Genomic DNA, 16,028 nt, shown 5'->3' with positions numbered 1-16,028 from the left:
CTGTTTAGGTTCCCTGCGGCACTAAAAAAATGTTAAATGAGAAATCAGAAATTGTTAGATTCCCCGATTTGCCAGGTGTTGTACCTAATAGCCTTTTTTCAATTAAACCCAGTAAGTAAAGTAAAAAATGTAAATAATCCAAAGCAACAGCAAATTCCAATTCCTTGGTTGCTGATATGGTGAATAAAAAACAAAGACACTTTAATGCTTCATCCTAAAAACAGTCTCATTTAAGGTTTTATATAAATGACTTCTCTCTTTATAGGGCGCTCCAGGGAGGCCAGGCAAGCAAGGCCCCAATGGACCAATGGGCCCAAGCGGACACGAAGGGCGATCCGGAGAGAAAGGCAGGAGGGGAGCGGAGGGACCACATGGCCCAGACGGGCCCAAAGGAAGCCGCGTTAGTGTGCATGTTTATGTGCATGTTGTAAGACAGAAACAAACAGAAAGAAAGTACAGTATTGCATGCGAGTCGACAGTAATAAACTGTATTTATTCAAAATAATCCACTGGCTGTGAAAGGGAAAAAAAAGAAACGGTGAGGTGGGTGTCGTGCAATCCAGCTGTCGTGACTGAAAAAGTGTCAATCATTTTTACATTTCAGGGTAAGACTGGTGTTCCTGGTTTCCCTGGCCATGATGGTTTGGCAGTAAGTAAACCCATGTTGTAAATTGTATAAACAAACCAGTAAATGACACATACAGCGCTCAGTAATTATCATTATCGCTGAAAGGTGAATCACCCTCTGAGGGGGTTGCACTAACTTTCAAACCTTGTTCAGCTAAATGTGGGGTTGATGAAACACTTATTTCTCTACAAGCTCCCAAAAGGAATTTCGGATATATGTTTCATAATAACATCAGACTTTCATGTTGACAGTGAATATGTCATCTCCAACTATGTAACTGCCTAGTTCACACATTTAGGACGGTCTATGGTGCAGTGATTTGAGGCATGTGTCTGGTATGCCCTCTAGTGGACACATCGTGGCACACTGTGGATGTGTTTGCTTCTATGCCCGATGCAGCTGCCTCTTCATTACTGAAGTGTTTATGTTTGATTAAAAGCTCAAGTTGTTCATCTTTACCACTATATAATTATGAAATATAACAGATGCAATATAAGCCCTGAAGCTATGAATGCCATGAAGGATAATTGGAGTCAAAGAGGTCATAATTAGGATTTCTCTACTCTCCAATTATACATCACCACCATAACTGTACTATAATATTCAGGGCCACCCTGGAGCAGGCGGTGAGCCTGGTCTGGTAGGAGTAGATGGCTGCAATGGGACAAGAGGTCGACCAGGTGCCCCTGGTATTCATGGTTGGGATGGTCACGATGGGCTGCCGGTGAGTATAACTCCTGTTCTGACATTTCTGTTGGCCATTCAGTCAGGAGTTGACCTTCTGATGTCCTTTTCTAGCCTTACTACAAAATGTGGGGGTTCTGCAGCACACAATTTATGACCTACGCCGGCATTCAGTGGCAATGAAGGACGCGGTGTGACATTTAAATAGCACAGAGATAAGTGAGGTTTTGGAGGTTTGGGTGGTGGCTGGACTGAGTTTGTGTCCTGTCTCCTACCAGCAAAAAACTTTTTAAAAACTTTAACCGTGGAGATCTTTACCTAAAAAGCTGTAACAATTTGGTGAGAACTATGTATGAATACAAAATACTGTGTCTGCTCTTTTAATTCCATAATCTATTGTTAATATATTTTTACTGTCTCTTCTTGTCAGGGATCACCTGGACCTAAAGGAATGAAAGGGGAACCTTTGTATGATGGTTCACTTGCGGGACCTCCTGTAAGTTCCTCTAGTCTGGAGAAGCTCAGATAGTAATGAACTGGGCTTCATCAATGTCAAAACCTATTTCTGTTTGAGCAGTTTCGTAAATTATTTACCATTTACAGTGTCTGTAATTACGCTCATCTTCAAGTCTCATCATTGTTTCATTTTATCGTACAGGGGGAGCGTGGCAGAGCGGGAGAATATGGTCGACCCGTATGTTTTCTCTCCTTATTTTGACAGTAAAGCAGTATATTCTGCTAATAAATGAATCAGGAATTAAATGCCTTAGATCTTACTCTCTCTGCTTGTAGTTAAGTTCGCTCAGCTTCATGTTTCGTCTCTTTAACACTGTGGGATTTCTTTTTTAATCAGGGGAAAAGGGGAGGCATTGGGACAAAAGGCTTCCCTGGCCTTCCTGGACCTCCTGGACTCGAGGTGAAAATGTTTAGATGAAAGAGAAATGTATTAATTTAGCTTTTTTATATAGGTTTTAATTAAGACTGTATATTACTGCACATGCACAGTATGTGGCACTCTATCAGACCACAAATCTTGATGATGTAATTACAAGAAACGCAGTGCTTTGCATGTCAAAATGTATGTCTGTGCTTCTATTTAGGGCTTGACTGGACCTGAAGGTGCAAGAGGACCACCGGTGAGTTACCTGCTATACAATCTTTACCAGTTCATGCACTCACACACATCCGCACAGACACAAGACCGTACTAAACGTGTGGTTGTTCTGTAGGGCGACCCTGGAGGATCACTGGCAGGCGATGTAGGCGACGATGTAAGAAACCATCTTTGTCTTTGGCTGCTTTGCACTGAGGTTTTGCGCTGTCTGTGTGGAGATAAAAGTGTGTGTGTTTGTGTGTGTGTGCGTTACAACCCCTGCAAACGTCTTCACCCTTTGTATGTCCTGTTCCTGTTATCCAGGGTGAGCAAGGACTACCTGGCCCACAAGGACCAGAGGAAGTCATAGAATTTCCTCCAGAGTTTCTTGCACCCAAAGGTGTCAAGGTGACGGAAAAATCATTTTTAACTACTACACGGACAAATCCAACTTGATTCATGTCTTAAAGGTTTTCAGTCAAACTCTAATTCCTTTCTCCATGCTGGAATTTTTCATCATTTTCTGTTTTGCTTCTCAGGGAGAGGAAGGCCCTCCTGGACCATGTGGACCGAAGGGCATAGGCGTAAGAGTGCAATCCTGTCTGTAAGAATAAAGGTTTGTCTGAGAGTGACAGAAATGTGTCTGATTTGCATTTTCTTCCTCATCAGGGTGGTAGAGGAGACTACAGTCAAGTTATTAAAGGAGAGCAAGGAATCCTTGGTTTCCCTGGATTACGAGTAGGTGACTTAATTCAGACTGTACCACGCTGACAAGCGCATACGGACACATGTTGACATTATGTTCAACCGGACTGTTTCCATCTTTAGGGTCACTCAGGATTTCCTGGTAGAAATGGAACGCCAGGACCAGAGGTACACCTGTGATATGATAAAGCCATCCCTTTACTTTACTACACCTTTAGGTTAAACGCACTGATGTATTTTCAGGGTCTCCGTGGAGAGAAAGGACTTCCAGGTCTCATTGGAAGAACTGGGCCAAAGGTGAGCATAAACATCTGCATCACCGTTTAAACAAAATGATGTCAGATGCAAAAATAAGGTTGAAACTTGAAGGACTCTTTTCTGATGACATAGATCTATATTCTCCAGCAGGATAGATGCTTGCTGGCATCTTTGTGACTTAGACTTAGAGCTTTCTTTCCCTATCTACTGCCCTCTAGTGGCTGCTCAGTTGCATTGTCACATTTACTCGACCGAGGGATCCTGATCACTCCTCTCATATTTAATTGTATGTACATCAGCAGCATTTTCTTTTACGACTATGGTTTTCTTCTCTGTCTTTGCATCCGACAGGGTTACCAGGGAGATCCAGGTGCGCCCGGTCCTATGGCGTTTCTTGATGGAAGTGATGTCAGAGGTGAGACCACAGGAGAAACACTCTCGTAACTGGTCGAGCTCCATGTGGCCACTGGCAGCACAATCATGCTGTACATTTTCTATATCTAACACTCATCCACTGAAGGGATGAAGGTGGCTGTGGTCAACTTTAATTAATCACCACATATTTTAAAAAAGCGTCACAATGTCGAAACTTCTCAAACCACTCCTACAACATAATCCACTTCTCGTCTTCATTATTTGTGATTTGTTATGTTCTTTTTCGTAGACATCGAGCTGTTTTTAAATGTGCTTTATAAATAAAAATAAACGGAAACTTAGACTATTTGTATGTTCTCAGCAATCCTATTCTAACCAAATTATGGCGAAATACATTGAATATCATGTGAGTTAATTGACAACCTCAATTACTGTAAGAGAGTGATTAAGATAACTTTTTCACAGTTTTATATCTGTATTTTTTTAGGTGCTAAAGGTGACCGTGGGTTTCCTGGAACACCTGGATATCCAGGTGACCCTGGGGTCATGGGCCTGCATGGACCTCCTGGCCCACCAGGATTAATAATATCAGGTCAGAGTTCAACCTTTGTCTCTGGTCTCTGACTTCATATCAGTGAATATATCTGTTCTGCCCCACCCTTAGGCGGCCTTATGGGGTGAACAATTTCACCTCATAAAAAACAAACACATTTTATTTTGTTTATTTACATAAAGAAAAATAAACAACTAAGACAAGACAACAGAAGAAAATCCCTGGCTGAGTGGCATGAAGGCCAGCAGTCCCCACTCCAGTCTTCTGAGGCTGTCACAGGAGCTTATAAGCACTTCCTCTCCCACACCAGGTGTGCCTCATTGAGCAATCAGGGCAGAGCTAGCGATGACAGGAGGGGAGAAGGGACAAACAGCACAAACACATACAGCTGTAACAATATCACTCTCTCTTGTCAGGACTTGATCTATTAGTTTGCTTTGTCCTCCACCACTCCTATAGCCAATCATAGTTCTCCTCAGCAGTTCATTATCGCCACAAGCAGACTTCATTTCATATTAGGGCATGGGGGAAAAAAAACACTGTTCGCTCCAGGCAGGGAAAATACCAGTTTCAAAGCCAGGCACATTACCTCTAGGAGTAACTTGCAATGTTCACCTCTCTCTTACAACCTATGCCCACTTTTCTCTCTTGTCTCTTGGCACGTCCCTTCAATCTGACAGCGGTTCATGACTGATGTGGTGCTGTTCAGGTCTATAAATCAAACTCTCGACTACATCTCTGGATGTAGGATTCCCAGGCCTTGATCCAAAATATTCAGTTCTCTCTCTGTTTCACAGCAAAGGTCCCTGTTTTTACAGTTAAAAACTATTTGTTTTGGTCCAACCTTATTTGAAGTTTCACATTGTCCCTCACCCCTTCCTAGAGGAGCCGGGTCAACCTGGTCCACCAGGGCCACCTGGTCCCAAGGGCTACAAGGGAGAGCCAGGAGGGTTTGTTCACAATGAAATCAATCCGTTCCCGGGACCAAAAGGACCTAAAGGACACATTGGACTTAAAGGTGTCCAAGGACCCCCAGGTCCTGCAGGTATATCAGTACTTACTTCATATTAAACACATTAAACACAAAAGAGTTTTATAAATGTGGTAGTCACAGATGTAACTCTTGCTTGCTTGTTATGTGTTTTTGCACATGTTCATTTGTATGTGGACTTACCTTCTGGTTTGTGTGTGTGTGTGTGTGTTGAATGATCAGGATGTGGAGGTGAGTTCTCAGTTACTTCTGATGAAAGAATTTCACTTATTTCAATACTAATTTTGCCATTAAAAGTACTTGCAGAAGTATTTTAACTTATATTGGCGTTGACTGATGTTTGTGGCTGGTTGATCTACAGATTACTACTGTGAGCCTGGTTACCCAGGAGACCCTGGTGATAAAGGGCTCAGAGGATATGATGGAAACAAAGGGCTCAAAGGAATCAAAGGTGATCTGTGACTGTTTGTATGCATTCGTTCATTCCAAAAAATGGCTTTCCATGCGACACTTGAATTGTAGCTATCTAGTGCTTTTGGTTTTTACAAAATACAGTTTGGCAGAGAAATTAACACACATGCACCTGCAGTCATATTCTCGCAGTAACAGTATATGACAGCTGGGAGGACAGTAACACTTTACATGAGTAATCTAGAGTAACAAGTGTTAATAGCGTGATTATATTGTTGTAATCGAGAACTGGCTTTTATTTGACTCTTGATTTTTATTCGAGGAAACACAGTATGTGTTGTCATACAGTATACAAATGTGTTGCATTTCAGTCATACAGTATTGACATCTGTGTCTCCCACAGGTTGCCCGGGGCAATGTGAATGTGGGTCTGGTGGGGGAAGGACCGGGCCCCCTGGTCCACCTGGGTATACAGGACCCCCAGGGTTGCCTGGAGCTCAAGGACTAAAGGGAGACCCAGGACAGCAAGGAGATTACGGTCCAAGTGGATCACAAGTAAGGCAGGATGGCAGGACCCCGACTATATAATTAAATCAAATTCTCTAAAACGTCTATCATTCGTCATAGCCACAGAAACATAGTTTTATATTGGATTTGTGTTTTCTTGCAGGGCCTTCCAGGAATTCCTGGTTTAAAAGGATGGAAGGGTCCAAAAGGTGACGCTTTCGTAGCAGGTGTTAAAGGTGAGTACCTGCTAAAGCCAAACCTGTACTCTACACAGTTGTAAGTGCTTAAATGGGAAATATTGGATTGGGGAATTTGAAGTCAATATTTTACAATATTTTTGTCTGGAGGTAACTTTGTACTTTTATCAAATAAGAAAAAAATTATCTCTGTTTTATGCATGCCTATACCAAGGGTTGAGCCCTATGTCTTTATTGTCTATATGTTGGTGAAAGGTGCCAAGGGTGACCAAGGAGTCCCTGGACACTCTGGTCCTCCTGGAGTAACAGGTAGTCCAGGACGGGATGGCCTCCCTGGCCCCGAAGGAGACCCTGGACCACCGGTGAGTGTGTACATTTTAAGTATTATAAAAATAATTAAAGGAGCAAATGGCATGATTAATCTTTTAATTATACCTGCTTAATTATTCTGTAAAAATGTTCCACTTTGCTAGACGCTGTTTTCTGTTCTGGAATTATGGTATCAAATTTTTTCAGGGTAAGGGATATGCAGGAACACCTGGTCCCAACGGTTATCCTGGTGCTGCCGGACACAAAGGGTTTCCAGGGCTTCTAGGCCCTCCAGGTCCTGCTTTCCCAGGCTCAAGGGGGCCAGCTGGACCTAAAGGGACTCCAGGATATCCTGGCCAACCAGGAGCTCCCGGACGACCAGGCCCTCAAGGTCAGAGACTCCGTTATATCCAGGGATTCTCTCTTGATGTTTATACACCTCTTCCCACATTAAACCATGGGCTTGAAAAACATATTGTATCTGTGTCACCAGGTGAAACCGAGATATGCTGTCATGAAAAAGAAATTGGATCACCTGGTCCTAAGGGTGAGCCAGGTGCACCAGGTAAGCCTTACAAAAAAACATGCCTCCAGGTACTACAAGTGTTACATCTATTTGTCAAAGGCGCTTGCTACATTGTTTGTTGGCCAGTACAAATACCATTATCATTACTGCTACAAGATGTATTTGTAAGCTATTTGCAGAATTGGTCCGAAATACTGTACTAGGTAGGGGTTGGTGATATGGCGCTTAAACAGAATATTTATGTGTATTTCTGCAACAATAAGATAAAATACTGAAAAACACTTTTGGTTTAGAACTCACAATATTTCTTGAGCTCTCATCGCAGATTTTTTAGCTGTCGTTGTACTTAACTGATTGGTTCTCTGTTTGAAGGGGTTAAATAAGTTTGTTGTATTGCCCCCCTCACATAATACGGTATGATGTCATGGTTTATGAGCCTTGAAACATTGGCGGCCCATGTTGCACATCAACTTGAACTTTTCTTTTGCCCCCTGTAGGGATTCCAGGTGATCCAGGAAGAGACGGTCACCAGGGACCTCAGGGACACCCAGGTCCTAAAGGCCTGAAAGGAGATGACAGTAACTTTGGAGGGATTGGACCTACAGGTACAATGAGCGTCTGAACTGTTGTTAAAGGAAAATGATGCACATTTCTTTTTAAAGATTTCATTCATTGCAGCTTTTGGATCACCAAGCATCCACGCTGAAAAAAATCAATTAATTAAAAAATTAAAATTAATTGATTGTACAATTAGGAGGCTTGTTCGTGTACTTAAAGGTCTCTCTTATTTGCAAAAGGACCTCGAGGTTTAAATGGGGATCCAGGTCACCCTGGTCCCAATGGATTCAGTGAGGATGGCCCTCCAGGCCCTTCTGGGCCACCAGGACACCCAGGCAGAAAGGGTGCACCAGGGGATGTCTTCTCTGCCAGGCCAGGTCCTCCTGGCCAACCTGGCCTCTCTGGGGCTGTGGGGCCCAAAGGACCTCGTGGCATTCCTGGAAGCCCTGGGTCTTCAGGTCAGTTACATTTATTTTTAGGTATTTTAGGTGAACTCAACAGATATTTGGAATTGGTTGTCCAACTATGCCTCTGAATTACATGTGTAAAAGGCCAACCAGGACAACCAGGTTATAAAGGACAGCCAGGAGTCATTGGTGACCCTGGAGACCCTGGCCCCCCGGGCCCCCTAGGCCTTCCCTGCACTATCTGTGACCTGTTTGGACCTCCAGGACCTCCTGGACCTCCAGGAAACCCTGGACTGATGGGAATACCAGGTGAGCAAACGGCAGCAAAATTTTGGATGTCTCGTTGTCTTTCTAAATGATCCTTTACCTAGTAATTTAGTTCATTCACAAATGTTTTGTTGCGAGGCCACCATCTAACCATCCATGAACATGCAGTATTTCTCTCATTTAATTTAATAATTCCAAATAGGCTACTATGGTCAGAAGGGTTTCAAGGGAGATATAGGTCTACCTGGTCGTGGACGGATCGGTCCACAAGGTTTCCCTGGCCCTCCCGGTTTGCCAGGCCCAGCTGGAGCAAGAGGCACCGCTGGCTCACCAGGAAATCCTGGAATAAACGGCTGGCCGGGACAAAAAGGTAAAACCAAAAAGTGTTTGCAGTGTTTCAATAAGAAACACTTCTGTGAAAGCATCATGTTTTTATTTGATGTCGAATCTTTGACGTCAAGAAACTGACAGGTGCTTGTTTACACAGTCCAGTCAGTTAAGTGCATATCCTGTCTGTCTACACCTGAGCTGGTTAACATGCTTGTATTAACTCAATCAGCTGTACCTGCATCCCTGTACACACTATCTCCAGACCCTGACAGTGATCCCAACATCCGATCCCAAACATTTCCTACCAGCACCAACATCCTACTCCAAGCCGGAGCACTGTCACTGACCAAATGCACTGCCCAGGCATGGCTTCATATTTCTAGTCTGTCCTGATTTAAATTAAACCTTCCTTTCAATTCACCTAGGTGAAAGGGGGTACGCTGGCAGGGCTGGGGCTTCGGGTTTACCAGGTCCTCCCGGACCTCCGGGACCTAGAGGTAAACAGGGAGAGAGAGGCTTATATGGTCACCCAGGTGTCCCAGGATACACAGGACTGCCTGGTAGTAAAGGTAAGTCCCACAGACCATGTATCTGATGCTGTATTCAGTCAAGTGCTATGGCATAATGTTTATATATATATATATATAATTATAGATATTTCGCTAACAAGAATTTGGTTTGGTCTCTCAGGCCTGTATTTGTAATCATCAGTCAGATTCAAATGTGTGCCTAGCAAGGCAAAATACAGGATTTAACCTAGAAATATAGCATAAACAAGATAAAAGCCATTTCTAAAGCAGATAGCCTGTATACAGCTACAGTAGTGACTATGTAGCTACAACAACAGAACAGAAGGATGGATGAGGAAGGCAAAAAGATAAACCAGCATATTTTATCTTTTTTTTTAGGTTATTGAATTATATTTTCGGTGTAATTTATGAATCAGATTGACAAACAACTCTCATCCATTCAGGTATACCTGGTCCACCTGGATTGCCAGGACCATCGGCGATCGTGAACGTAACAAAAGGCCCATCAGGACTTTCAGGAAGGCAAGGGGAACCAGGGGAACAAGGATTTAAAGGCAATGGAGCTGTCACTTAACTTCTTTAATCTTTTTTATAAGTTGTATATGTATTTATGAATTCCATGCATTTCACCGCAGAAACTACTATAGATTGTGGTAAAACAGTAAACAATTACTTCATTTTTATTTTGTTTTGTCACTTACAGGCTCAAGGGGCCCAAAGGGAGTGCCAGGTGATTCAGGGCGTGATGGACTGTCTGGTCCGTCAGGGTTAAAAGGCACCTCTGGAGCTCCAGGCAGGGGAGGATTGCCAGGACCTCCAGGGTACACCGGAACCAAAGGTTTCCCTGGTCCAAGGGGATATGTTGGACATGTTGGAGATCCGGTACACAATGAAGCTAATTTATTGTCTTCATCATTTTAGAGACAGCTTCTGCCTCTGCGCTCAGTTTCTTATATCTGCCCAGTAGATACGAGCTGGATTAGGTTTAGGGCTAGTCCCAGATTGCTTGTGTCATTGTCTGCCCTTGAATATAGTGTTTACTGTATATCAGAGGGCTTTACTATATATAATGTATGTCAGTCTGAGAAGTTATGTTAAACAGTTTGAATGTGTTGGTGTCTATTAAAGGGCGATACAGGGCATAGAGGGCAGCCAGGTATTCCAGGTTTTCCAGGACTTCCGGGACCCAAGGGTGAGTCAAAGGAGAGAGAGGTCTTGAGTTGTGACTGATTCTGAGGTAGGATTTCATGTCATGGCCAAACATAGATTAAAGTTCACAGCAGGGTGTGAATTTACAAACAGATCAAATTATTTACAGTTTATAGGATTACAATTTAAGTATATAAGAAAAATATTTCCTGTGTCATTCAGTCAGACTGAATCTTGTGAAACTTGTTCAAATCTGTTCCAGGTGAGCCAGGACCGTTTCATGGACGACCTGGTCTGCCTGGACCCAAAGGACTGCCAGGGGAGGATGGACCCAGTGGTGAGTTAAGAAAATGCAGCACTCAACAGAGACCTAATTATTTCAAATGATGACAAGGGACTAGAAAAAGTTATATCTATATATAATCTATAAAATATACTGTTACTAGATCTTTAACTGAAAATAAATATATATCAACATAATAATTCCCTCGAGCACCCAGAGGCAGTCCAGGAGATCCAGGTGACCCAGGACCCCCGGGAAGCTCAGGACAGCCTGGACAACGAGGCATTCCTGGAGAACCAGGAAGACAAGGAGTACCAGGTGATATCCAGTGAACGAGAGAAGTCATAGACTGTAGAAATAATTTTAAAAATGGATAAATGAAGGAACAGTGTTGATATTCACCTCTGAACTTAGGAGGAATAACAACTTTCACTTAAAGTGTCATTCATTGACAATAAACCAGCTCCAGTTTTCCACCATCTTTTAATTTAGATCCAGTGTCGGTTTGAGCTATTTTATCTGCGTGTCTTTACAGGCCTCCCTGGGCCTCATGGCCCGACAGGTCGTCCAGGCGTTCCAGGTGTTCCAGGTGATCATGGTGGTCTTGGACCAGCAGGCCCACCTGGACCAAATGGGCCTCAAGGTACTAATGTAATGTTTCTCCCACCATTGGATAGGCAGGGTACAATATATGCAATGTAAGTGTCTATTGTGTTATTTATATTGGCATGTATTGACTATCACTTGAATTGAAGTCAGTGTTAAATGAGTTTTAAACTGTTGCCGCTGATAGAAAGTCAGAAATGCAAGTGATTAGATGTGGACAAATAAATAATGAAGGCGGTTTTATTAACTGTTCTATTATTGTAAGTAGACATTTAGAAAACGTGGAGAAGAGAACGGAAAAGATACCATAACTAGAAAGGCACTGAGTAGAGCGCATACCTCCGCCAAGGCCTAATAGTCGTTTTTAATTCAATCAAGCCTAATCCAATTGCTTTTGAGTGCTGAAGACACCCAACAAGAATAATCTTATGGTGTGTTGTGTTTTTATGTTGAGGGCTCCCTGGACCACGAGGTCTGGATGGACTGGATGGGCTGAGAGGTCCAAAAGGAATAAAAGGAGCAAGTGGTAAGAGGATACAAATGTTCATCTTTATTTTCAATGTAGTTTAACTGTCCCGTATTTTGTTTGTGTCTGATGGTATAGAATTTTTTTCATTTAGTTTCAGCTGAGCCCTGTACTTTCCCTTTAAACCATATAAAACAGAGCTAAAGTTAAAAAAAACATGGTGTCATTTTATTAATTAACTACACAACAGAGCATAACATGTTATGACATTTTACTCACTTAAATGTACTCATTTTTCATTTCAAGGCACAGGTATCCCAGGCCTTCTAGGCCCAGATGGTTTTCCTGGAGTCAAAGGTCACATGGGCCGCCAAGGGCCTCCAGGAACCACCTTTCCTGGGCCGAAAGGCCAGAGGGGCCCACATGGCAACACAGGTATCATATCTATTATTATCAATAGTGCATCTACTTCATGTGTCAACTTCAGTTTGAGTTATTGTCTCTTCACAGTGGTTGCTGTTCCATACTCTGAGATAAAGTATTAAACTTTTCTATATTTCTTCGCTCAGGTCCTCCCGGTTTCCCAGGTGAACCTGGTGACCCTGGCAAAGATTGTCAAGGGCGTACGGCACAACCCTGTGGAGATGCTGGTTACGAGGGGCCTCCAGGACCCCCTGGTGTGTGTGTTTCTATTTATGTTCATCTTTAAGTCTGTGTTTGCCACATTCAATGTTGTTAAACAGCGGGTATCCATCCACAACTGAGATTTTAAGTTGGGTTTTTAGGTCTTCCTGGGAATCGGGGCCCTCCAGGCAGCACTTTTTTCTACAAAGGAGACCCCGGCCAAATTGGCCTCCCTGGGTCACAAGGTCATAAGGGAGTAAAGGGCCTCCCAGGACCGCCTGGATCTCCGGACCATCGAGGCTACACAGGACCAAAAGGTAAGACAGCAGAAGACTGCTGCAGTTCTGACAGCGATTTTGTCCGTTTAAATGTGATCTAAATATTGTGGCACTTTGACAGGTGAGAGGGGTCCTGCTGGTTCGAGGGGTTATACAGGATCCAAAGGTCAGCAAGGTGCCCCCGGGCCTTGGGGTCGCAAGGGAGCGACTGGCCCAGCTGGAGACAAAGGTGAGTGTCATCACAGCTAAGAGATAGGCCCATAGATTTACGACAATATAAGGGAGCAGTTCTCTGGTGTGTGTGTGAGAAAATATCTTAAGAGTCTTTACATTTTTAGTTTCATTTTCATGAGTTGAGATTTCATTCACATTTATTCTACATTAATGAAATGTTGTGGTATATATCACTGCTGCACAAGGCAATCAATGTATTACGTTCTTTCTAGGTGCAAAAGGTGCTCATGGTGAAGCCATCAGTAGACACCCAGGGCCGGCGCCCCTGGGACTCCCAGGACCACGTGGTTTCCCAGGACCTGCAGGATTCATTGGTGATGTGGGTCCACCTGGGACTCCAGGACGTAAAGGCAAGAGAGTCTATTATATTCTCTGTGTATTTATGTGATGCTTACTCTGTGTCTGAATAAATCAGTGTTGCGTGTGTGTGTTTCTTTTTTATCATTCTCAATTGCTTGAATTTGTGCGTGTGTTTTTGCCCTTGTTTGTATCTGTATGTTCCAGGTGAGAAGGGTCCTCGAGGGTCAAAGGGCCCCCCTGGCGGGACGGGTCCTCCTGGTCTTGATGGTCCAGTTGGAGACCCGGGAGATACTGGCCAAATAGGATTTGTTGGACCGCAAGGTGAGTGATTAGACACAGTCACGTAACCTTTCAGGATTTTGGCAGAATGGCCAAAATGAAAGAAGTCAAAGAAACTGCCAGTTGAAACACTGAGTTTATTTACACAAGCCAGGATAAAATTGCAAATATTATTCCTACAACCCCTTCGTCCTCCAGGTATCCCTGGTCCACCCGGTGATCCAGGTCAGCCAGGATCTAGGGGGGTGTTGAGGTCAGGCTACCTCCTGGTTATCCACAGCCAGTCAGTTCAGGTGCCACAGTGCCCTGATGGCAGCAGTCAGCTTTGGGTGGGCTACAGTCTGGTCCACTTGGAAGGACAGGAGAAGGCTCACACTCAAGACCTGGGTAAGGGTCTGCAAAAAAAGATTTTTTCCCATCACTCCACAAGTTTATATTGTAAATGAAAAAAAACCTTCTTCCTTTTTCTCTTGTACTCTCTCTGTTTCTTTTAGGCCAGGCCGGCTCCTGCCTCCCTGTTTTCTCCACCATGCCTTTCTCCTACTGCAACACAGCCGCATGCCACTTTTCGAGTCGCAACGACAAATCCTATTGGCTCTCCACCACAGCTCCAATACCCATGATGCCGCTCTTCGGCCAAGAGATTAGATCCCACATCAGCCGCTGTGTGGTGTGCGAGACAGTCTCCCCCGCGGTGGCATTTCACAGCCAGGATCGCGAGGTCCCCGCATGCCCACGCGGCTGGAGGAGTCTTTGGACAGGATACTCTTTCCTCTCGGTGAGTGTGATTAAAAGGTTGTGAACATGAAAGGAAAATGCTTGTTGACTTACTGAATGTGCCTTTTATTTCCTTCAGCACACAGGGGCAGGCGATGAGGGTGGTGGCCAGTCTCTGACTTCTTCTGGGAGCTGCCTCAAGGATTTCCGGGCTCACCCCATCATAGAGTGCCAGGGCGCACGTGGTTCCTGTCACTACTTTGCCAACCTCTACAGCTTTTGGCTGACCACCATTAGTCCGACAGAACAGTTTATCATCCCGAGACCTGGCACCATCAAGGCAGTCGACGACCAGCGCCGCAGGGCCAGTCAGTGTCACGTCTGCCTCAGATACCGATGAGGAACCTCACGTCACCTGTAGTTGTAACTTTTAACCCTTTCAAGACATTTTCCATTCCAGTTCTGATCACCTCTCAGGGTTATAGATAGATTATATTTGGTGACAAAAAAATGCAGCTTTGTGATTAATTTAGTTTTATCTGAGAAACGTTTTTTTTTTTTATAATGTTGCTATCAATTTATCTTTTTTCTGTAATTATTTCAATAAGGTGCTATTGCTAACAATGAAAGTGTTTGATAATTGATCAACTGTACATTCAAGATCCTCTCCACACATGTATAAGGGCATTCAAAAGATTTTATAATCTGTGTCTGGTGGTTTTTGCAGGGAAAAAAAAGGGTAATTGCCCCCATTAAAATCCTAAATGTGCAATATGTAAGAACTTTAGAATACAACATTAAAACATTAAAGCTGCTGTAAGCGTTAGTTTTGTTAAGTGTGTTAACTAGCCCTGACTTCCAACAATAATCACTGTTGTAGAGTGTTTGGTCTCCTTCCCTTGCTTATGCAGCAAAAGAGAAAAGACACTTTCTGGTATCCCTGACCACTTCATCCAATCAGGAGAGAGAGCTCCATAAAGAGGTGGTCCAGTCTGCTAGTGAACTCACAGAGCACTCACCTGTTTGCTGCTATCTGGCGAATACCGCTGCGCTTTCATGAGGTGATGTAAAGAGGAGGGAGGGGATTGCTAACTGCAAAACGGACAGGAAGTTAGCGAAAACAATGGCAATGCTCACAGCAGCTTTAACTAAAATTATCAATAGAATATGAAGAAAAAAATGTTTTGATTTCACATTAAAGACATCTAGATATTTTTTGACACAGTATCTACTGAAGTTAGCATGCTAACAGTTAGCCCAGGCCTGTCCTTTTGCATAATTCTGCTCTGAGCTGGCAGCCCGGACTGCTAGCTGCACGGCTAGCTAAGACAACTGAGCTAACTAGCTAACAGCAGCTACAGTAAGCAGCATTTAGCGGTTACTCTGGTGGTATGCTGCCCTATTTGTATTGATGCAACAGGAGGCCAATTCTTACATATTGCACCTTTAAAATGAAACCTTTTCCTTTCCCCTCACTAAAATATTCCAGAATCTGCAAATAAAGATTAACCGCTGGACACGATGTCTCCTACCTCCATTCCCAGTATATGTGCACTGGGAACTTTCAAGTTTCCACCTCACACTCGTTCATGCTGAATATTAGAACTGGATTTGCATCCAAACTATTTGCGATGTCGTAGGCCTGCCTCTTAAAATCAGATTTTGAGCACAGAGAAAATTTAAACTGATGAAATGTCCACATGTGAAAACATCCTTCTTCTCAAACTCTGCGAATCCATCTTTCTACAATTGAAGCTCAAACA

At 43.5% G+C, this 16,028-nt stretch overlaps 1 protein-coding gene across 1 annotated transcript in view; it reads left to right on the top strand.

Annotated features, from left to right (window-relative positions):
* Positions 1-15,782, top strand: part of LOC311266047 (uncharacterized protein) — a gene marked incomplete at its 5' end in the record, with an annotated part of 16,338 nt that extends 556 nt beyond the window's left edge. Inside the window, 44 exons of the mRNA XM_084368232.1 lie at positions 266-400; positions 605-649; positions 1,236-1,352; positions 1,743-1,808; positions 1,971-2,006; positions 2,166-2,228; positions 2,413-2,448; positions 2,542-2,583; positions 2,730-2,813; positions 2,945-2,989; positions 3,075-3,143; positions 3,234-3,278; positions 3,354-3,407; positions 3,720-3,783; positions 4,231-4,335; positions 5,180-5,341; positions 5,510-5,518; positions 5,649-5,738; positions 6,102-6,253; positions 6,369-6,441; positions 6,658-6,764; positions 6,919-7,102; positions 7,205-7,276; positions 7,735-7,842; positions 8,035-8,253; positions 8,347-8,511; positions 8,672-8,839; positions 9,225-9,368; positions 9,773-9,883; positions 10,033-10,211; positions 10,458-10,521; positions 10,741-10,815; positions 10,972-11,079; positions 11,297-11,404; positions 11,822-11,893; positions 12,140-12,268; positions 12,403-12,510; positions 12,619-12,774; positions 12,857-12,964; positions 13,182-13,319; positions 13,474-13,590; positions 13,747-13,935; positions 14,043-14,326; positions 14,405-15,782. Of these exons, the coding sequence (XP_084224358.1) occupies positions 266-400; positions 605-649; positions 1,236-1,352; positions 1,743-1,808; positions 1,971-2,006; positions 2,166-2,228; positions 2,413-2,448; positions 2,542-2,583; positions 2,730-2,813; positions 2,945-2,989; positions 3,075-3,143; positions 3,234-3,278; positions 3,354-3,407; positions 3,720-3,783; positions 4,231-4,335; positions 5,180-5,341; positions 5,510-5,518; positions 5,649-5,738; positions 6,102-6,253; positions 6,369-6,441; positions 6,658-6,764; positions 6,919-7,102; positions 7,205-7,276; positions 7,735-7,842; positions 8,035-8,253; positions 8,347-8,511; positions 8,672-8,839; positions 9,225-9,368; positions 9,773-9,883; positions 10,033-10,211; positions 10,458-10,521; positions 10,741-10,815; positions 10,972-11,079; positions 11,297-11,404; positions 11,822-11,893; positions 12,140-12,268; positions 12,403-12,510; positions 12,619-12,774; positions 12,857-12,964; positions 13,182-13,319; positions 13,474-13,590; positions 13,747-13,935; positions 14,043-14,326; positions 14,405-14,665 (4,866 nt within the window). The 3' untranslated portion in view covers positions 14,666-15,782. The remainder of the gene's footprint in view (positions 1-265; positions 401-604; positions 650-1,235; positions 1,353-1,742; positions 1,809-1,970; positions 2,007-2,165; positions 2,229-2,412; positions 2,449-2,541; positions 2,584-2,729; positions 2,814-2,944; positions 2,990-3,074; positions 3,144-3,233; positions 3,279-3,353; positions 3,408-3,719; positions 3,784-4,230; positions 4,336-5,179; positions 5,342-5,509; positions 5,519-5,648; positions 5,739-6,101; positions 6,254-6,368; positions 6,442-6,657; positions 6,765-6,918; positions 7,103-7,204; positions 7,277-7,734; positions 7,843-8,034; positions 8,254-8,346; positions 8,512-8,671; positions 8,840-9,224; positions 9,369-9,772; positions 9,884-10,032; positions 10,212-10,457; positions 10,522-10,740; positions 10,816-10,971; positions 11,080-11,296; positions 11,405-11,821; positions 11,894-12,139; positions 12,269-12,402; positions 12,511-12,618; positions 12,775-12,856; positions 12,965-13,181; positions 13,320-13,473; positions 13,591-13,746; positions 13,936-14,042; positions 14,327-14,404) is intronic.
* Positions 15,783-16,028: the final 246 nt, after the last annotated feature.

Source organism: Pagrus pagrus (genome assembly GCF_965226575.1).
Source record: "Pagrus pagrus genome assembly, chromosome: 12".
In the NCBI taxonomy this organism is placed as follows: domain Eukaryota; kingdom Metazoa; phylum Chordata; class Actinopteri; order Spariformes; family Sparidae; genus Pagrus; species Pagrus pagrus.
The sequence above is the reverse complement of the archived record's forward strand: the minus strand, read 5'-3'. Positions and strand labels throughout refer to the sequence as shown.